Source organism: Impatiens glandulifera, chromosome 9 (genome assembly GCF_907164915.1).
Source record: "Impatiens glandulifera chromosome 9, dImpGla2.1, whole genome shotgun sequence".
NCBI classification, from domain to species: Eukaryota; Viridiplantae; Streptophyta; class Magnoliopsida; order Ericales; family Balsaminaceae; genus Impatiens; species Impatiens glandulifera.
In genome coordinates this window covers 23,240,530-23,261,357 of record NC_061870.1, presented here as the reverse complement: position 1 = coordinate 23,261,357, position 20,828 = coordinate 23,240,530, and the positions used below count along the sequence as shown (strand labels likewise).

General features: G+C 32.8%; 4 protein-coding genes across 4 annotated transcripts; 1 reads left to right on the top strand and 3 right to left on the bottom strand.

The window, feature by feature from the left end:
- The first annotated feature begins 588 nt into the window (after positions 1 to 588).
- Positions 589 to 1,053, top strand: LOC124913964. The gene has a single exon (XM_047454416.1). The coding sequence runs from the start codon at positions 690 to 692 to the stop codon at positions 1,008 to 1,010; it is 321 nt and encodes a 106-aa protein (XP_047310372.1). The 5' UTR covers positions 589 to 689; the 3' UTR covers positions 1,011 to 1,053.
- A 12-nt stretch (positions 1,054 to 1,065) lies between these two features.
- Positions 1,066 to 6,252, bottom strand: LOC124913960 (phototropin-2-like). Its single transcript, XM_047454413.1, has 19 exons — positions 6,160 to 6,252; positions 5,657 to 6,066; positions 4,864 to 5,046; positions 4,678 to 4,769; positions 4,293 to 4,575; positions 3,988 to 4,207; positions 3,843 to 3,913; positions 3,662 to 3,768; positions 3,530 to 3,579; positions 3,345 to 3,449; positions 3,218 to 3,277; positions 2,965 to 3,125; positions 2,797 to 2,881; positions 2,629 to 2,709; positions 2,400 to 2,553; positions 2,211 to 2,317; positions 1,788 to 1,913; positions 1,386 to 1,691; positions 1,066 to 1,311 (listed from the first exon to the last, which is right to left on the bottom strand). Exons 2-19 carry the CDS (start codon positions 6,061 to 6,063, stop codon positions 1,204 to 1,206), a joined length of 2,706 nt encoding a protein of 901 aa, XP_047310369.1. The 5' UTR covers positions 6,064 to 6,066; positions 6,160 to 6,252; the 3' UTR covers positions 1,066 to 1,203.
- Positions 6,253 to 11,605: 5,353 nt separating this feature from the next.
- Positions 11,606 to 15,012, bottom strand: LOC124913961 (leucine aminopeptidase 1-like). Its single transcript, XM_047454414.1, has 9 exons — positions 14,623 to 15,012; positions 14,122 to 14,536; positions 13,626 to 14,046; positions 13,410 to 13,536; positions 13,234 to 13,329; positions 12,418 to 12,495; positions 12,281 to 12,341; positions 12,011 to 12,198; positions 11,606 to 11,933 (listed from the first exon to the last, which is right to left on the bottom strand). The coding sequence occupies exons 1-9, from the start codon at positions 14,854 to 14,856 to the stop codon at positions 11,799 to 11,801; spliced, it is 1,755 nt and encodes a 584-aa protein (XP_047310370.1). The 5' UTR covers positions 14,857 to 15,012; the 3' UTR covers positions 11,606 to 11,798.
- Positions 15,013 to 15,520: 508 nt separating this feature from the next.
- On the bottom strand, positions 15,521 to 17,791 carry LOC124913963 (probable WRKY transcription factor 32). Its single transcript, XM_047454415.1, has 5 exons — positions 17,486 to 17,791; positions 17,260 to 17,312; positions 16,542 to 17,038; positions 16,286 to 16,444; positions 15,521 to 16,033 (listed from the first exon to the last, which is right to left on the bottom strand). The coding sequence occupies exons 1-5, from the start codon at positions 17,712 to 17,714 to the stop codon at positions 15,760 to 15,762; spliced, it is 1,212 nt and encodes a 403-aa protein (XP_047310371.1). The 5' UTR covers positions 17,715 to 17,791; the 3' UTR covers positions 15,521 to 15,759.
- Between the last annotated feature and the right edge of the window lie 3,037 nt (positions 17,792 to 20,828).

Here is a 20,828-nt window from a genome sequence, read left to right as displayed (position 1 = left end):
GAAAAGTTATACCGATACCGAAATCTCGATTATGATACCAATAATATTGTTTTTAAGACTCTAATATGATTAGAATCCAACAAAAGCTTAAAAACTAAATTTAGTTTAAAAAATTGGAGTTAACCTGAATAATCATCAAATATGTTTGGAGAAACTTGTACCGATAATTTCGATATTGATATTACTATACCGTACCGATTTTGTCGGTATACGTTATTTTCGATATATCAAAATATGAATAATTTTCAAACCCCAATTTGATTTGACACAATTTTGCATGCAGAATGACACTGTCATCTTTATAAGGTGTTACTAGACACTTCATTGAACTATTTTTACAAATTTAAAAGTAAGTAAAATTAATTTATTTTGAAGTCATATTTCAAATAGAAAAATAAATATAATGAATGGTAAAAAAATCCTTTAAAATTATTAAAAATCACAAATTCAATAAGTGAAACATGTCATACTTTGTTACATTTCCATCAATAAAAGATGGTGAAAAAAAAGCTAGAAATTTGTGAGCAAATTCAGCACCTCAAACTTCCTAAAAAGAACAAACCAATTTTAAGCTACACCCACCATTTGTCAAGCCTTCATTCTCCTCCTTCCATCTCCTCTTCATCCAATCTTCATAATCAGAATTCAGACATCCAATCAAGAGAAGAAGAAAAAAAAGACAGACAACAATGGTGAACCAAGGAAAGAAATCAACCGAATCAGCGCCACCACCACCAAAGAGGGCTGCTCCAGGAGCACAACAATCAACACCACCACCACCAAAGATGGCTGCTCCAGGAGCACAACAATCAACAACAGAAGTTCTCCACCAGACAAAAAAGTTGCCCGCAGGCAGTCCTGTCAAAAAAGCCATTATCGGTTTGGCTTTCGTCACTACAATCGGTTACTTCGCCTTGTGTGCCAATAAAAAACCCGAGGCCTCTGCCCTAGACGTCGCTAAAGTCATCTCTGGAACTGCAACCCCCAAGAATACTCACCCTCCAAAGTAGTTCTAAACATATTCAAAATTCATTTCCTTTTACTTATTTAAATAGTTACACAAAATTATGATAAATAAAATTGGTTCTTCATTCTTTCCTCCATTTTCCTATTCATTTTGTAATGTAGATCAGGAAAAACATGTCTGCAAAGGAAAGAATACAACAAAACAGTTCATTAATTGCTTCTTAGGATATCTAGAAATTAAAACTCCATAGGATGAATAAGAACTCCATCATCTTCCCATTGTATATCTTTAGCATTAGGATCATTATCAATTAACTGAAGTGGAACATCCAACGGTGGCGGCTCCTGCAACAACAACATTAATTCTTTCTTAGTTCATTTTCGTCGAAAGAATGAATATTATTCACAATATTAATTACCATGCAGCGAATGAGCGGCCAACTAATTCCGTGAAAGAAAGGGTGTTGTTTGATTTCATTAGAACCGGTACTAGATCCTAACCGACTGGCTGGATCTCTATTCAACAATGAATTTATCAAGTGTCTGGCTCCAAGACTTACAGGAATGCTAGTTGGAAAGGTGAGATCTTTATTCAAGATGTTAGCAAATGTCTTCTGCCTGTTCTTCCCTCTGAATGGTGTTCTTCCATAAAGCATCTCATATAGAAATATCCCAAGTGCCCACCAATCAACAGCACTACTATGCCCACTTCCAGTAATGGTCTCCTGAAATTTAAATTAAACCAATTTAGATTTTTTTTTTTTTTAACCAGGGTTTTGATAACTGCTTGTTTGCTATCTGAGAAACAACATTTGGATTACCGGAGCAATGTATTCTTCCGTTCCCACAAATGAATTCGATTGTGAATCCGGTTCTGCAACAAATATTGGTGGCGGTTCATTCCTCGACTTTCTCCTACCCGATGATGTACCAGAAGTCCTTATAATCTACCAGTACATAAAAATCTGTCATTTAATGACATTTGTTTTTTCAACATAAAAAAATAGTAGTGGATTTCAACCAAACAAGTAACTAGAAGAAAAACTGCAATTTACAACTAGTTTTGTAACTCATTTTTTTCAATTATAGAAAATTGTTGCAAAAGTTTAGTTGTTTTAGCGACACATTAATATGTTGTGTAAAATATGCAACTTATTTTGCAACTGCTTAAATAGATTAGTTGACAAATGTATATACTTTAATCCAAAATATCAAAATCTGAATGATATGATTGAGATAGATACTTGGGGTTTAGACAATGTCATGTATGATAAGTCGAAATCAGCTAACACGATATGGCCATCCCTTTGAAGTAGAATATTCTCAGGCTTCAAATCCCGGTAAATAATTCCTGGAAAAAAAATCGTTAAAACAAGGAACGTTCCTTAGATTTTATGACAAATGTGTTAGGAATTAAAATTTATTTTTTTTACCCAAGCAATGAAGATATTCTAAGCCAATGACAACCTCTGCTGCATAAAACCTAGCAGATTCTTCTTTTAGCATTTTCATAGGTTGTTTGTCAAGCAATGCAAATAACTCTCCACCCGGAAAAAAATCCGTGATCAAACACACATGTGTAGATGTCTGATCAGACAGCAAGAAAACATTAAGAAGCGAGAGAGCAATTGTCGTCTAACAAACGAGTCCCAATAAGCTGACCTGAAAAGATGTATATAGAGTAGGGAGAAAAGGATGATCCAGTAGCGAAATTATTTCCCTTTCAATGCATGCCCGATGAACCTATGGAGAAACAAACAATTACCCGAATACCTATCAACCATAAAAAGTGGATTTTGTACAAATAAAAAATAAAATTATAGCACTCGCCTTATTTCGATTCAACATCATAGATTTATCCATTGCCTTCATAGCAAAAAGTTCACCAGTACCTCTTAGTTCCACCAAATGAACACTATAAATCATTCATAACAATGTTTAAAATCAATTTTCTTTTAAATAAAACTCCAAATCAAGATTTTTACCGTTCAAACTTACCTGCCCGTATCTCCGTATCCCAATGGTTTGATGGGTTTGAAATGATTTAATCCAATTTTTTCACCCTTAACCTTTTGAATAGCTGACCAGCAAGCATTGTCCTTTTTGTGAGGTCTTGGATAAACAGGCTTAGAATGAATAGCCCACAAATCTTCAGGTCTCTGAAACAATCAAAACATGTTTTTTCTTTCACATAACCACAGCATTTTACAAAACAAAAACCAAAATAATGCCAGAAAGAAGAGTACCTTACCAAGTTGGCATCGGGAAGTTCTCTAACAGCCTCGTCGACATTTTCTGCAGTAGCTTTGACCTGGGACAGTAAATTATGTCAAAAAAGGATTCACAAAAAGGAATTTATATATACAAAAAGAACATACTATCTTGGCGCTCTGTAGCTCTGTCTGTTCTGAGAGACGGTTTCTCAATGGCTCAACATGATCACTTCCATCCAACTGAACACCAATGAAGTATTGAAGTTCTCCCTGAAATCATCACATGACTAGAAAATAGCATCATCGTCGTCATTACAAACCAAAACAAACAAAAAAAATCAGAAGGAAACCTTCTGATCACGCATAGGCTGCAAGTGAAAGAGATTCCAGAATTTCTTTCCTGAAATCCGTTTAAAAATAAGTTAAACAAACCAAAAAAATGAAATGAACAATCCAATATTCGAAGCAAATGAATCACCCACCACTCTTAGTGTAGTTGATCAATTGAACTGTAATATCCGTTTGTTGTATGACAGCATCTCTAATCTTTGAAACAATCGCTTGATCAGTTTCAGGTCCTTGAAGAAATCTGCATTTTTTTTTCTTGTTAAAAAGGCAAAGAGCTATCATAATTGAATAGATACTTTAGAAACTAACTCATACCGACAGTTTCTTCCTAAGATCTCTTCGCGGGTGTATTCTGTTAACTCAAGAAAGCTATCAGAAGCAAAAATCTGTAATATTAGAAGTAAAAGCTGTCAACTTTTGATGCCTTCATTTTCTTTTTCTTTTTAGATGTTTAACTTACAATTGGATTATCAGGAAGTCTAGGATCAGTTATGACAAAGTTTTTCTCAATCCTTTCCAACGTGGTTGCCAAATCAATTCCTTGGCGTATATCTCTTTCTCTTGGAGCACGGTCTAAGCTATCGGTTCGTTCCACAACATCTGTCATTAAAATCTCCGACTCAACAACTGGTATGTTTTCACTTTTTCCTCCATAATGGCTAAGAGATTTTCCTTTTAACCTGTAAGAGGAACCCACATTCAATTCTTCTTTGAAAACGGTGGCAAAAGAAGCAATTTGTATAGACCAATATTATGCCATTTTACCTCATTATGGAAGCTGGATTTGATTTTCTAGATTTTTTACCAAATTCTTGTAAACTTGAACGAGATAAAGAGTTTTTGGGATCCCAAAGAGGACTGTCTCTAGAAGGTGTTTTGATTATCCAATTTTCAGCTACTTGAGGAGGAGGAGAACCATTAATAGTGAACTCTTTCAGCTCTTCAGGTTTCTCATTCTTGTTCTTTAGAGACTGCATATAGGATTTAGGATCTTTTACAGTTTGAACCACTTCTATAATTGATCCTAAAGCCTCCTCCTTCTGACGAGCTGACATAAGAAGAACAAGTAGAATCAAAACCCAGAAACTATGTAAGCTGAAATCTGCAACTTATTTTTTGAAATTGCAAAATCCCGAATCTTTTGTAATACCATCATAACGAATAAGTGATTTGGGAAGACCATTAGGTCGTAATGCTTTATCAACTGCGCCTTCTGTATATTTACTGACCTCAACCTGCATTCTGCAGAAGAAGAAGAAGAAGAAGATCGGAGTGACAGGTGAGAAGGTTCTAGTAACTTTCCATTGATAAAGACAAGTGTTGTTTTTATTTATACCCGATAAATTTGATGGTCTTGCCAGTGTTATCCTTGATCGGAGTAACGGTAAGAAGGTTCCAAAAAGGAGTTCCATTCTTCTTGAAGTTAAGTAATCTCCCACAGTAGCTTTTTCCGTTCTTTACGGCGTCGCGAATTTTCTCCACCTCCTTCTGATCCGTCTCAGCCCCTTGCAGAAATCGGCTGCAAGAAGAAGAAGAAGAAGACTGAAAATTTATAGAAAAAAATAGTGAATTTGAATAAATGTAATTACAAACTAATTTACTACTTTTAGAAACTGATTAAAAGTCTATTTATAAAAAACAATTAAAAATTAATATTTTGTTTTGTAATTTACAAAACTAATTAAAACCATGTTCATTCTCAAAGATATTTTTATGAGAATTTTATTTGATTGAAAATTTATGATCGTTACCATCGCAGTCCTCGTTGTAATTATTTTCTTTTTGTCCGAAACGAGTGTTTCAAGACATGGGGCAACGTGGCAAACCACGTCGGATTCATTGACTTGTTTTCGCTGATTTTTTCGTTGAGTTTATCATTCGCTCTATATAAATAAACCAAAATAAATTAAAAAAATCTACTATAGTCTCCTAAACATAATTCATTTTATCTGAGTTTTGACTAGGTATAACCCTAAGATAAGTAAAATAATTGTGACTAAAAAACTAATTAATTAACAATTCTAGAAACTAATTGTTATGTTTAATGAAGACCCCATCTAGATTTTAATGATATTTTTTTTTCTTCAAACCAAAAAAATAAACTTTCCATGTAAATAAAAGTGACTTACCAATTTTTACCCACAATTTCCTTAGAAGAATAACCGGTCATAGTAAAAAAGCCACTACTTGCATAAACAATAGGACAATCAGGTTTAGTAGCATCAGAAACTACAAACGTTTGTTGAAGAGTAGACAAAGCATCTTTCAGTTCCTGCGAAGCTCGAGGAACTCCTAATCCGGTCCCAACATCGGAATCATCAGACATTCTTCCCGACGAACTAATCGTGTTGTCGACTAAAACCGAAGAAGAACTTCCTCCTCCTATAACATGAAAACTACTACCTTCTCCAACATTTGATTTCACTTTTAAACCCCATTCAGCTGTTCTTTCTACTATATTGGCTTCTGTCACAATTTCACCAACGTTGTTCCTAACTTCTTTTTTATCGTCAATTCCATTGTAAGGCGGTTCCATTTTCTAAAAAATATATAAGTTTGATAAAGTAGTTGAAATGGGTAATTGAACATGAACATTAACATTAACAATATTGATATAAAGATGAAATAGTACCTGCCCAGATGAAGGAATTGCAGTATTTGTTGTTCAATCCTTTTCGGATAAAATATTTTTTTGTTTCTATTTCAGTGTCCACTATTATATTTGTAGGGAGTATGGATTATATAAATTTATAACATCCACAATAAACTGAAGAAATATGTGGCAAATCAGGACCGTTGTGGAGGGTTTGTACTTTGCACTACTGGCTGAATCTTAGCCGTCCATTTGTTCATAATAAAAATATTTGGTGAATAAAAACAAGGAGAACATTTATTGAGTTGACAAGACAAACCCATGTTTTTTTTATTATTTTTATTATTTTTTGTGAGGTTGCAATTTGTAAAGAGGTTGGATTTAAGGATATGATTTTTGTTGTGAGGTTAGAATTTTGGTGATTGAATGAATTAAAGGACTCTTTTTATTTATTTATTTATTATTATTTATTAGTATGAGTATTTGTTTTTATCATTTCCTGAATTTATTACATTTGAAAAATTTTATTTTGATACAATTCAATTTTCTTTAAAAAAAATACAAAGTTGAAAATAAAAGTAACTTTTTTAAAATGTTTGCCTTTTAAAAAAGAAAATCTTCTACAATCAAATTATATTTGTTTTGAAAATGATTAACTAGGATTATTTAAATAATTTAACATAATTAAACACTATTTCACTTCATTCTTATTTATTATATCACTTAATTCATTAACTAAAATATTAAAATATTTTTTTACTTTAAATTATTATTTTTCATTTTATCATTATATATTAATAAAAAAAAACCATCTTATCAATATTATAATTAATCATTACTTCTTAAATACCTTTCTTTTTTTAAAATTCAATATGAATCAACATGGTTTAATTATGAAAAGACTCAATTCCAAAGATAGTGATTTATCACTTTAAGGTTTTAGGGTCCCTCAGCTTGTCAAGATACTAATAAGGTAGAACACCGACACTCTTTAATGGAGAGTTATCAAAGGTTTCAGCGTGAACCACTACTATTTCTAGTGTAATAAGATCTCTTGGTTCAATTTGATAAAGTGGGGTTCCAATTGTGCTACTATTTCTAGTGTAATAAGATCTCTTGGTTCAATTTGATAAAGTGGGGTTCCAGTTGTGATGGTCAATAGGTGTACCATGTGGTATAAAGAGGTGGAAACGACTTCTCATTTTTTATTTATTGCTCAATTATCGTAGGAACCTGGAACCTCATATAGAATTCGGTGGGTATAAAGGCTTATGTCGGTGTCGTTAGAAAGTTGAGGCTTGGGACTTGTGAGTCTATTCCCGTAGTATTTTCATGTTTTTATGGATGATCTAATTGGAAAGAAATAGTTAGAATTTCATCTTCTTAAATTCTATTTGAGGTTTTGTAATGTTAGTTTCTATTTGAGAATCTTACTTGTCTATCTTATTTTTGTCCCCAAAAAATAAAGAAAGAATAGAGTCCATTCAGATTTAAGACTACATGATTTCATACTAAGGGTGTACAAATGGGCAAAACTTACCTGATATTTATTAAATCCAAATTTAATTTATTTTGTTCTTAATTTAATTCATTTTATTAGGATTTGGATATAGTTTGAATAATTTTATTTGTTTTTTACTATTGTTTATGTGTTTGTTTGTTTTTCTTCTTAGTTTTTTTAATTATTGTTTACATGTTCACTTTATTAGTCTTTTTTATGGATAATTTTTTTTTAAAGTTAGTATTCAACTTCAAAACTTTTTCAAATACCTTTTTGTTATAAGTATTATTTTATCTTAATAAATAGATGATAATCTACCCGTCGACAGTGAAGTATTTATTCTCGAATCCGGATTTTTATTTAATAATCGACCCCGACCTCAAATCCGACAAGTAACTCTACTTCTATTTATATCCCCAATTCATTGGGTACCTGATTCTCGACGAGTACCCCATTATCCCGATTAAAAAAATTATAAGATTAAAAATTGAAGAAAAAGAAACATAACTTTAATAATTTTTAAAATAGTAATATCGACATGTTTAAAATAAAAATAAAAATATTACTTACCTGCATACTTATTTTGTAGATCTTAAAAAAGATAAACTAGAGTGGACAAAAAAATAGAATAAAAATAAAAAGAACATTATAAATTGAATATGAAGAAGGATGAGAGTGAAGTAATATTTTATTATTAAAATAAAAGTTGAAGTTTAAAATTTATGTAAAAAAATATTTTTTGTGGGAATATAAAATTTTAAATTAGAGTGTAGTGTATTTGTGATATATTTGGATTAAAGGGTAGATAATACCAAATTAAATGATGATAATTGTAACGATGAAACATTTAAAAAGTCATACATTAAACATTAATAAAAAAAATATACTTTTAATATTAATATAATCGGGTATCGGGTTTGGGTTTCGCATACTCTCCATCCCCAATCCCATACCCAACCGGGTACCTTATCCCCTTCATGTCTGACCCCACCCCGATTTAAAATATCCGAACTCAATCATCGGGTACCCACGTATATCAGACATACGGGTATATATTGTCATTCCTAGTCAAGAGTCTATATTTTTATCTTCGCTCAAATTTTATTTATTTTAGTTCAAATAACAAGGCCTTGTTCGGATCCATGTTATTTAAAAAATTTGGTTATTTGAAAAATTAATAACCATCAAGGTTATAGTAAATAGTAACATTTAGAATTTGTAGAGGTATCAAGTTAATACGAAACTTCAATTGGTTTAGTGCATCATCAAGGTTATAGTAAATAGTAACATTTAGATAACTCTTACAAATCTTACAAAGTTGTACAACCTCTAACCCATCATGATCAGTGTTGAAGGAACTTAAATCATCATCACCCCCATGATACCAAAACTTAAAGAGAGACCGATTTTTGTCTCTCGGTGATTCAACAAACTCCATAAAATCACAAATACATAATTGATTCACATCTCTAATGACCATCAAATTTTCTTGACCATTATGTATGAATTTAATAAATCTGCTAAAAATTAGTATGATATTTGAAAAATGTTGCTAAAAAATTTATTAGAAGGGAATACAAAATTCAAATTACATACCGTATAAGATTTTGAGAAAGTTTTTCTGAACTTAGTGGGGGTGTTTAAAAGCCTTCGTTTTTCTCGACTAAAAGTTTCCTTAAATTTTTCATTAGATACTAATCAAACATTATTCAATTAATTTCTTGAAAACTTTTAAAAAGTCCTAATTTTAGTTTCAAAGAACATAAAACCATTATTTAAATTTCATGAAAAAACTCTAAATTAAATTGTAGAATAAAATTTTTAATTTAAATTTTATAGACTAAAACTCTAAATTAACCATTTAAGCATACCAAGTTAGAAAAAATGAGTTGTTGGGGCAAGCTATGAATGACACAAGAGGATAACCGGAGAATGGCGAGGTGAAGGATGTCAGAATAGTTGGTGGAGACAGAGAAGACATAGATAAAGATCGAGAGTGCGCAAATAACTAATTCTTATTATTAGTATTTGGTCTGAACCGAATATTCAACCGAATTCGAATTATATTTTCGATTTTTGAGTTGGGGTTTGACTCTAAAACCAATCCGAAAACCGAATTCATTTTTTATTATTTATTATATATAATAATTCAGTATTCATTCTCTAAGCTTAATTTCTTAGCCACAACTTACCTCATTTATATTCTCTAACTCTAATTTTTCAGCAGTCACAACCCACCTCATCTTTATTCTCTAAACCTAATTTCTCATCTGCTCACTTTGTTGTCCACCTATATATATTCTAAACCTAATCCCTTTTTATTATCTTTATTCTCTTATTCTAATCTCAAGTTGTCATCTCCCTCTTTTATCTCCATTCTCATATGAAATTAACATAATCTTTAGTTGTCACCTCCCTCTTTTATCTTCATTCTCATATAAAAGAGCCTTCAAACTTCAACTACAGCTCTTCTACATTCTCACATAAAAGAGTCTTCGGCTTCAACTACATCTTTGAGTTTGATCTATTTAATCTCGTTATGTCTTAGCCAGGGACGGACCCATGAATTATATTTAGGGTGAACTTAGAAAACAAAATGAAAAAAACCTTTGGAATTGACTTTAAAAAATAAATAAAAATGTAATTTAAGATAATTGAATTACAAATTTCCACATTAACGAATAGGTAACTAATACAACATTCACTTAAACTTTGTCACATAAAACTTAAATTTTTATAATATTTGAAGATATACCTCACATAAAGAATTGTCGAAGGACAAACTCTCATGTAGTATGACATAAAAATAATATATTAAAAGATAAAAATTAAATAAAAATTTGTAACACTTTTAAATTTATAAATAAGTAAGTTATATATTTATAACTAATGACCATATAAGGAATTATGAGATAAAAATTAATTTTGTTTGTCTCTAATATAGATAATTTTTATAAAAATAAAAATATTTAATCTCTTTATCGACCATCTAAACATCGTCTATATGAAAAATAAATTGTTTACACAATTTTCTTTAAATCTAATCTTAATATAATAAAATGTCTCAAATAATAACTTTATATTTTCTTCAAAATTTTAAATATAAGTTGATATATATATATTAAAAAAAGAGTATATGAATAAAAAGAAGAAGAAAAGTAAAAAATAAAAATAAATTATAGGCAGTCAATTAACCAATAGTCTTCATCGCCTCATTTTCTCTCATGGAACTATTTAGGCTTGCTATTGAATTTTTTTTAAAAAAATAGTATATATATAATAGGATGAGCTTGGGAAATTTGAACAGATAACCCAAAAAATGTGGTGAAACGAGGGGAGGGAGGTGAGTGTGGGTGGATAATTTAAATATCGCTGGTTACCTCTTTTTTTAATGACAATTGTATTCTTACGTAACGCAACTTCAGTTGCGTGATGCAACCGGATTTTTTTTTTTAATTTTTTTTTTCGTCTCGCGATTGCGTGACGCAACTGGGGCATTTTCGTCCAAAAACTTTCCTAATTAAAATTTTTTGAAAAATAAAAAAATAAAAAATTGCGTCACGCAACCTGCGTGACGCAATAGGGACATTTTCGTCAGAAAAAAAAAGGTCACTAGCGCTATTTAATTTATTCACTCTCACCAAACGCAATTCACCCTGTTTTTTTATATCATTTGCTCAAATTTCTCATGAACTTGGGGTGGGCTTAAGCTGCTCTAAGTTAGATTCGTTCTTGGTCTTAAATATATTTTCGTACTTCATCATCATAATTCAAGTATTGTTTCTTATCTAAATAATAATAAAATCATTGAAATAAACTTCATAAATGTAAAATAAATATATATAAAATTAGACAAATAAATAAAATTGATATATAATTAATTAATGAAATAATAAATAAACAAATTTTCTTTTTGTTTGGAAACTCAGGAAAAATTAATTAAATTTATTAATATATATATCATTATTAAGAACTCATCACATATCTTTGAAAATATAAATATTTTAAAATAAATTTATAAAATTATTTTGTTCAAACCTAGACCCAAAGCTACAGAACTTGTGTATTCAAAACAAAGCTATCGATCTCTAATAATAATGTTCAAGTATCAAGTATCAAGTATTTTTTCTCCAGCTATTTCTTCTTGATATTATTGATCTATGACAATTCTATAAGATCAAGATGCCGAAGTGTTTTGCATGACCCATTCAACCAAAGTGGAAACCCCAAATCCAGTCGCGCCTTTCTTCTTGTCATTCCAAACTGGTCCAGCCAAATCAATATGCATCCACTGAACTTTCTCATCAACAAACTGCAGAAACAACAACAAGATGAAATAAGAGATGATTGAGGATAACTATATTTGATTAAAGCGATGATAAATAATACCTGCTTCAAGAAGAGAGCAGCAGTGATAGCTCCACCAGCACGGCCACCAGTATTAACCATATCAGCTACTCCCGATTTCATAGAATCCCAATAGCTTTCTTCCATAGGCATCCTCCAAAGTTTTTCCCCTGCAGCTTCAGAAGCAGAGACCACTTCTTTTGCTAGATCATCGCTAGGTGTAAACACACCTGTTGATTATACAACATTCATAGGAAATTAAAAGAAAATCATATAAAAAACAACTAGAAAATCCCTTAATGTCAATTGAACCTGCAATTGTGGGTCCAAGAGCAATTATACATGCTCCTGTTAATGTTGCAAGATCAACTATCTGCAGAAGAAAAAACAAATCAGCACCATCTTTGAAGATTGATAAGATCTACGCGGTCTTGTTATGAACCTCATACCTTGTCAACGCCTTGGTTACAGGCATACACCAAAGCATCTGCAAGAGTAAGTCTGCCTTCTGCATCAGTGTTATTGACCTGAACCCAATAGCCAAAAATTTAAATGCTTGATTGAATTAAATTCATTTGATAACTGTAATAAATTCAACTCAAATGAAGCTAAAAGTTGAAGTTAGAAAAGCCATCTGAATTCAGTAATTAACAAGATAATATAGTAACAAGTACAAAAGACAACTTTTTATATTTATTATTATTTTTTCTAAACGTGAAAACAAACATGACTTGATTATACAAATTGGTATTCAATTAGAGGATTTGTCAAATCTACAAAACAAATAACATGAAAATCAAATTAACCCACATTTTTTTGAATGTAGAATGCTAACATGATACCCACTTCAACTTAAGGTGTTCCAAGTGAGAATCGAACTCGTGACTTTCGGTCTCTTAAAAAAATTAACCCATATTTCACCTATGTTATGATCATAAAAGGTACATAGTTGGTTCTCAAAATTATTCTAATAACTATCTGTAAGGCCAAAGACAATTTTAACCATGTAAATTAATAAAATTAAGTTACTATAAGGTAAAAAAGGTATTTAACTATGAAGAGTTCAAATTCAAATATTTTCATTTTGTTTATTCAACATTTATTTTTTATTCATTTAACTAATTTGACACTTAATTTTCAGTTTTATCTAACACATTCAACTTTAGCATTAAATTTAAGGTCGATAAAATATCATATGTAAACAAAAGATCACTACTTGATCATACTCAGCACAAATATGTTATAAAAAGGAAGTGTCGGTTTACCTCAATGGTCTTCCCATTAGATGCTGTCACGATGTCTCCAGGTCTCATACCCGTTCCACTTATCATATTCTCGCAGGCAGCAACAATGAAATGAACCTAAAGAAGAAAAACAAAATGAAAGCAAATTCTCAACCAACAAAAGCAACCAAACTGTTTGTTGGTTTATAATCACTCACCTCAACTCCTTCAGGTTTAATTTGACCAAGAGCTTTGGCAGCACCTAACACTGCAGCTGAACCGCCCATATCGAACTTCATCAACTCAATTAAACAACCAGGTCCCGTCTTTATGTTATAGCCTCCACTACAAGCACGCCAAATTTCCATTTAACAAAACAAAGTAAATTCATTTAAAATAAATAAATAAATAAAATCAAGACAAGAATCAATGACCTATCGAAAGTCAAGCCTTTGCCCACTAAAGCCAACTTCATCTTAACTTGCCCATTAGGTGGTTTATAACATAAGTGGATGAAATGAGGAGGATTGGCAGAAGCAGCAGCAACAGCCAGATATGAGCCCATTTTCAATTCTACACATCTCTCTTCATCCAAAATCGTCGCAGAAAGAACATCGCTATACGTAGAGGCGATCTTCGAAGCCTCCTCTGCTAGTACAGCAGGGGTAAGCACATTGGGAGGTGCATTTACGAGTTCTTTTCCCAAAATAACCCCGGAACAAACATTTTCCGCATATTTCAGTTTCTTCTCTAACTCATATCCAGTTCCAAGACCAACAATGTCTACGGATTTCAGACTCGGTTTCTTCGAATCAGATTTAAACCTACTATCTTCAAAAGTCCCCAAAACCGTACCTAATGAAACCAAGTTATAGTAGTTAAAGTGACTATAGCATCATGAAGAAGTATTTGTAAGTTTTGTTTTTCTACCAGAGACAATTGCAGAGGCAATAGTAAGCTTTGATTCAGCTGAGAGTTCATCAGGAGATGCAAGCACAATAGCGACATTGCTAGCCTGAGCAGCTTTTGCAGCTGCAGCTACAGCCTCACCAAGACTACGGTAAGCAGAGGTTGATGATGAACTCTTCCCAACGCCGATCAACCCTACTCTTTTCGATCCGAGACCTGGAAGCCGAAGAATTGTGGTCTGTCCAGCTTTCCCAGTAAAATCCTCCTCTAGAGAAGCTTCAGACAATAAACCGCCCAGATGGGTATCTAGTTTTTTCAGAATCGAGTTCTGAAACTTTGAGCTTTCATCCTTAGTCAAATCCTTTTCTGTCACAGCAACTACAAGTATATCTCCTTTCCATTCCACCAAATCAATCTCTTTCGCAGCAAACGAGATCTTTTAGAATTTCCACAAGCATAATGTTTTAGAATTTAAATCAGAGTAAACAATTAAACTGTTAAAGAGCAGAGAGAGAAACAGACCTTGGATGGTTCGACGTTATTAGGTTGCGTAAGACCGAGATTAGCTTGAGCAAGGACGTGCCCCATGCGTTTTCCTCCTACCTGAGAACGCAAGGATGGAAGAACGCCAAGCGATAGACCCAAAAGAGGGAAAGATTGCGATTTCGTGAAAACAGAGTAAGTTGTGGATGGAACGTGGAGAGTGGAAAGAGACCGGCACGAGGAGGAAGCTAAAGATACAACAATGGCGGCCATTCTTCCTGCGGGAGCCTCTATTTATATATTAAGAGCAATGGAGTAGATAAAACACAATCAAGATTCAAGTGTGTATGTGTGTGAGAGAGAAAGAGAGTGGCTTGAGCTAGCCACCATGAACGTTAGGACTCATTTGTGTTATCCAAATGGCTAAATCTCAAAAACAGGGCAAGTTGACTATTACTCAACAAGAGAACAAAATATGTTTTATTTCTAAATATTTGTATTGAGTAAGAAAACAATCTTGGTACATAACCAAAAGATATGTTTGCTTCGAACTGGGTTACATTCCAACTATCCAAATACCATGAAATTTGAACAATTTTTTAACTTTGAGACTTTCACTATAAACCACAACACATAGTGAAGCACAGTTTAAAACAGATAAACATATGAAAGGAAAATTTAGGTAAGTTAAAGAAATTTAAAACATTTATCATTTGCTTACTTTCCAAATCAGAATCATCAGTTGAATTGGATACCTGCAAAACAAATACAAAAGAAGATCATCAAGCTTGCTCTCACCTCTATTCAAAGATGTGAGCAAGAGTGGACAATGGACATATTCTTCCTCTATAAAGTCTGGCCTTGTGGACTAAGATGGCTAACCTGACATGTTTTTCAATAGATTAAAACAAATTAGCATCCATCTCTTAAAAATTGACAGTGCAAGTACCAAAGAAGTATAAGATTATATGCTCTCAACAACCCATCTCAGGGATGACCAAAAAAACATCCATCTCAGTTACAACATACAAGCCCGCTTACAACAGAATGACTTCAAACAAGAAAGTCTTAAATACCAAAATAGAAGAAAAAACTCTACAAGGGAAAAAGAACAAGTAACCACTACTACAATGGCATTAGATATACAAGCAAACTCAACCGAACCAAATCCCTTTTTCAAAACTGCTTTAATTCGAAACCAATGCTAAGAAGGGTTTGTGCTGATTCAAACGCCTTCTCTTCCGCAACCTCCAGTGACTCGGATAATGTTTTGGATTTCTTTGGTTGAGAAGTTGCAGCAGCAACAGGTGGGCAGTGCCTCTTCTTGGGCACAGGCATGCCGTGATCGTGATTTCCTTTGTATGTTATTATCAAGGCATTCGGGTTATCTACAGCTCTTTCTGTGTGCTTTCGAACAGGACATCCAGCTGATGTACACCTGTAGTAGTTCCTGAATACAAACAGAAAAACCTTAAAAGCTCAGAACTTGTACAAATTCAGTATATTTAAGAGATCTAAAAACAGTTGGGCATTGTTTGATTAAGGATTATTTGAATTTAATCCAAAATAGCCCTTTATCTTTGAACTAGTATATTAAAATACCCTTTACTTTTTATAGCATTTTACAATATTAAATACAATTTAGTCATTTAACCCAAATAATCCACTTTTTCATCGAACAAGCTCTTAGTTAGGTTAACACCTTGGATGCCGATTTCCCTTCACCATTTTCTGTCCATATTTACGCCACCTATAGCCGTCTCCTGAAGTTCCCATATCACCCACAGCATGCACAACAAATTTATTCTTCTTGCTTGATTTCAGTGAAGAATCAACATGACCAGAATCACTCTTCTTCATTCTGGTTTTAGGAAAAGTAAAATAAAACCAACATTAACAATATGCAAGACTGAAGCTTAAATTTACTCTTGAAAAAGAAAACCAATAATATAACTAGCCTTCTTTTACTGTCTGGTTTGCCAATATGCCCTTCGGTGCCACCTTCACCTACCTCAACTAGACCAGTCAATTTCTGCACCGTACTCTCTGGAGTATTGGGTGCTTCTTGTATAGGCTCCTTCGATGAAGAAGATTGATCTAAGTCATTCAGCATACTAACCAGATGATCTGCACTGCTCTGTGTAACACATAATGCAAGTCGACTTTCCTTATTAACTGTCTTCTTAGGCTGTTCATGATTATGCGCACCTTTGTTGATAATATCAATAACACAATTCGTTTGATCATTGCACTCAATTTTTTTAGCATGACAATTCGACTGTGAACATCTATAGTAACTCCTTGAACCTTGAGGACTTTTCACCTGCTTCTGACCATATTTTCGCCAATTATAGCCATCACTCGATGGTATTTTCACTGAAGGTGCAGCACATAAGGTTTTTGGACACCTTGCCAGAGCTTGTGAAGATTTGATTGGCAAAATTTCGAGAGCCTCCTGATTAGATGTAAAAAAATATGAACAAATCCAGTCAGAGATTGGTTCCAAGATAACCTATGATAGTTTCAAATTACATTTCATTCCCCTGATTAGTCTAATCACTGTTCTAGATTCACAAACTGTTTGTGAGCTGAATCCTTATGTATATTAACTAGAGTTCATGAGTTGAATCAATAAAAGACATTAATAACAATATGATCACTAGGTAAATCGCTAACCTTCAATTGAACCTTTTCCGGAATTCCAAGAACAGCACTGTCAACCGGCACATCTGTTAAAATAAATTTGATCAAATCATGAATAATAAGATATGGTGAAAATACGCATGAGTCTAACAACATGCACCAGAGAGAACGTGAGATGAGCTACTGAAATCAAATGCAGAAAATGACTATCCGACAACTAAAACATAAAGGAAATTAAAAATAGGGTTCTAGAAACTACCTTTAGACAACTCCGAGTCTATTGAAGGCGACAAGATGACTAACTCGGAGTTATTCCTCGTCTCTTCACCTCCATCCTTCACATGACGAACATCATCATCAACTTCCAAGGACTGGTCATCATCGTCGCCTTCTCTATCGTACTTTTCTTCTTCTTCTTCTTCTGGTGCTGTTACTGTTACAGTCTTTCCTGCTTCGAGAGGTTCCAAGCTTAGCTCTTTCGCTTCCATGGCGGATTCGATTCGAAGATGGTGAAAGAGAGAGGGCAAAGGTAAAGAAAGGGGCGACCTCAAGCAAGAATTTACGGTTTACATTTTCATGGGATGTTAATTACAGTAAAAGTAACATTTATTACCCTCAGTTAATACTATTCAACTTTTTTAACTACTACATATTAAGAAAATCAATGAGAATTATATACAATTAATTTAATATGCAATTATTTATAATTTTATTAATTTACCCAAAGTTTTAACATTTTTTTTAAATATTTTCAAAGTTTTTTAATTGTAAATTTGACTAGAAAAAAAAAAAGTAGGGTAAAGAGAATCTCATCAATCCTTGACTTGGACTTGACTCTTATTTGACTCATGTGTGACTCAATTAGGACTTGTTTGTTTAGTAGGATTTATTCTCTAACATAACTTTTTTCAAAATTATTATTATTAAATTATATTACGATGCGTCTGAAATTGATATATTATATAAAAAAGACGGAATTGACCACGGTTTTCAACGTTATTATTTACGTGATATTTATGAATAAATAAAATATTCATGTTAATAATTTAATTAATGAATTTTAAAAAATGAAGGGTTTTGACTACCGATTTTTAAAATTCGGTAGTCAAAATTCATAAATCACTGAAATTCGATAGTTAAATTAATGACATAAATTTTTTATTTATTTATAAATGTTACGTAAATAATAAGTTAATGACGTTTGAAACCGCTAAGACAAAATATTGTTTGTACAATTTTAACCATAAAAAGTCGGGAAATTAGAGCAAATGACTCTAAAGATCCTCTTATTTGCATCCGTGATCACCGTATAATTTTTATTGCGCTAGTGACCACTTTATATTTTTTTGACAAAAATACCCCATCGCGTAATGTGATGGGCCTTCACGTTTCGCGAAGGGAAAAGATTCTTTATATAAATACTCAATTTTTTCATTTTGTTATTTTTCTTTCTCTCTCTTTACTCCGCCGGATCTCTCTCTCTCTCGCAACGGCGACGACGACGAAACCCTAAATGAACACATATACAGATCGACGACCAAAACTCGTTCTAATATCATGTGTTCATCTTATTGTTCATCATACATATCGATTTATGTTATTTCCATTATGTTCATCTTCAAACCCTAAATCATGAGATTTTTCTTATTGTTCATCTTGTTCATATTGGTTGTGTTAGATATATTATTTTATTATCTTTATTAGCATTCAAGGGTATTTTAGTCTATTAGCACTTAATGATATTTCAGTCTATTATAATCATTAACTATATAAACTATTTCATTACATTTAGTTTATTTAGGTTTACTAATAAGAAACCCTAACTTCTCTCTTTATTTCATCATGGTATCAAAGTCTCCATTTATGAATTCTCTTTGTTCAACATAAAACTTCAATTTACAGCTTCCGATCTAGATTTGGTGTTGAAGTCTACAATCGTCAATGATATTCTTTTGATTTCGCTTCCTTTTGATTAGTTAGATTGTTTGGATATTTATATTTGTGTCGCATTGTACCGCATCGTGCCTTTTCGTGCTATATTCGTGCTTCCGCAGTTGTGGTGTCGTTATATTTTTGTTGCTACTGTTTTCATCATCGTGTCGTTTTGTGTTATATTCATACTTCTGTATTTGTGGTGTCATTATATTTTGGGATTCGTATTTGTTGCTGTTGTTTTCACCATGTCTGGTCGTAGAGATGATTCGCTTCAGTCCATTAGTGTTCAATTAGATAGGAAAAATTACTTGGAGTTATGTTATGAAAAAATTTCTACGAGGAAAATTTATTGGAATTATGTAACAGGATTGCGGAATGAACCTATAGATGTTAATTTGAGTGATTATGAGGATTTGGTTGATATTTGAGAGACAAATAACTCGAAAGTTATTACGTGGATTAACAATTATGTTATCCACTCTATTGGCATTCAGTTGGCCAAATATGATACATCTAAGGAAGTTTGAGATCATCTGGCCAGGCTATATACGCAGTTGAATTTCGCTAAACAATATCAGCTAGAGACAAACATTCGCGCACTTCAGCAGAATGATAAGAGTATACAAGAATTTTATTCTGCCATGTCTGATCTTTGGGATCAATTAGCCCTCATTGAGTCTGCAGAATTGCGAAAATTTGAACTCTACATAGCTCGTCGAGAAGAGCAACGTTTAGTACAGGTTTTAATGGCCCTTCGAAATGACTTTGAGGGACTACATGGAACAATTTTACATCGCTCACCTCTTCCTACTGTTGACTCTGTTGTCAATGAATGGCTAGCGGAGGAAATTCGACTCAGGTCTAAAACAGACAAGGGATCTGTTACGCCTACAAATCCATTTGTTTTTGTTGCTAGCAATCAAAATCGGCATGTTTCTAAAGCCTCTATAAATGAATGTGCATTCTACAAACAGAAGGGTCATTGGAAAGCTCAATGTCTGAAGTTGGTGAATAAGAATAAACAGCAACAATAATTACAACCACCTCAACAACAACGTTCGCCACCAAGTTTCCAATGGACTTATCACCCACCGCATATCGGTAATACTACTGCTGCTCCGACCTTGGATCCATATATGTTTGAGTAGTTTCAGCAGTTCCTCACCTCACAGCCTCATGCCATGTCCGCCTCCTCTCATAAAGGTTTGTCATCGTCTGATAATTCAGGTATATCGTCTACCTTATGGATATTAGATTCAGGCGTATCTCATCGTATGTCTCCTAAAATTAACTCATTTGTTTCAGTTAATTATGTTCCATCATTTTTCGTCATGACTGCCGATGGTACTCCAATGTCATTGGCAGGAATTGGTTTTGTACATACACCTTTTTTTCTCTCCCACATGTTTATTATATTCCCAATCTTTCTTTAATTTTTGTATTTGTTAGTCAATTGTGTGATTCTGGTCTCACAGTTTTGTTTACTTCTTCTAATTGTTGTGTTAAGAACCCATGGTCATAAAAGGTGATTGGGACAGACCGTAGGAAATTAGGACTTTATGTTTTAGATGAACTCAAAGTATCAGATGTTGTTGCCTCCAACATAGACTTGTCATCTTTCGTTTGAATCGTTCATCTTCAGAATTTTACCTTTGGCATTCCCGTTT

What these genes read in the sequence shown, in the direction of transcription:
- LOC124913964 (XM_047454416.1), top strand. Translation starts at nt 690, where the DNA reads ATGGTGAACCAAGGAAAGAAATCAACCGAATCAGCGCCACCACCACCA.
- LOC124913960 (XM_047454413.1), bottom strand. Translation starts at nt 6,063, where the DNA reads ATGGAACCGCCTTACAATGGAATTGACGATAAAAAAGAAGTTAGGAAC. An exon ending in AGCCTATGCGTGATCAGAAG is followed by an intron (nt 3,450 to 3,529) that starts GTTTCCTTCTGA and finishes TGATGATTTCAG; the next exon opens with GGAGAACTTCAATACTTCAT. An exon ending in GGATACGGAGATACGGGCAG is followed by an intron (nt 2,882 to 2,964) that starts GTAAGTTTGAAC and finishes AATGATTTATAG; the next exon opens with TGTTCATTTGGTGGAACTAA.
- LOC124913961 (XM_047454414.1), bottom strand. Translation starts at nt 14,856, where the DNA reads ATGGCCGCCATTGTTGTATCTTTAGCTTCCTCCTCGTGCCGGTCTCTT. An exon ending in CTAATGGGAAGACCATTGAG is followed by an intron (nt 12,496 to 13,233) that starts GTAAACCGACAC and finishes TATTGGGTTCAG; the next exon opens with GTCAATAACACTGATGCAGA. An exon ending in CTGCTCTCTTCTTGAAGCAG is followed by an intron (nt 11,934 to 12,010) that starts GTATTATTTATC and finishes TTGTTTCTGCAG; the next exon opens with TTTGTTGATGAGAAAGTTCA.
- LOC124913963 (XM_047454415.1), bottom strand. Translation starts at nt 17,714, where the DNA reads ATGGAAGCGAAAGAGCTAAGCTTGGAACCTCTCGAAGCAGGAAAGACT. An exon ending in AGACTCGGAGTTGTCTAAAG is followed by an intron (nt 17,313 to 17,485) that starts GTAGTTTCTAGA and finishes TTATTTTAACAG; the next exon opens with ATGTGCCGGTTGACAGTGCT. An exon ending in AAACCAGACAGTAAAAGAAG is followed by an intron (nt 16,445 to 16,541) that starts GCTAGTTATATT and finishes TCCTAAAACCAG; the next exon opens with AATGAAGAAGAGTGATTCTG.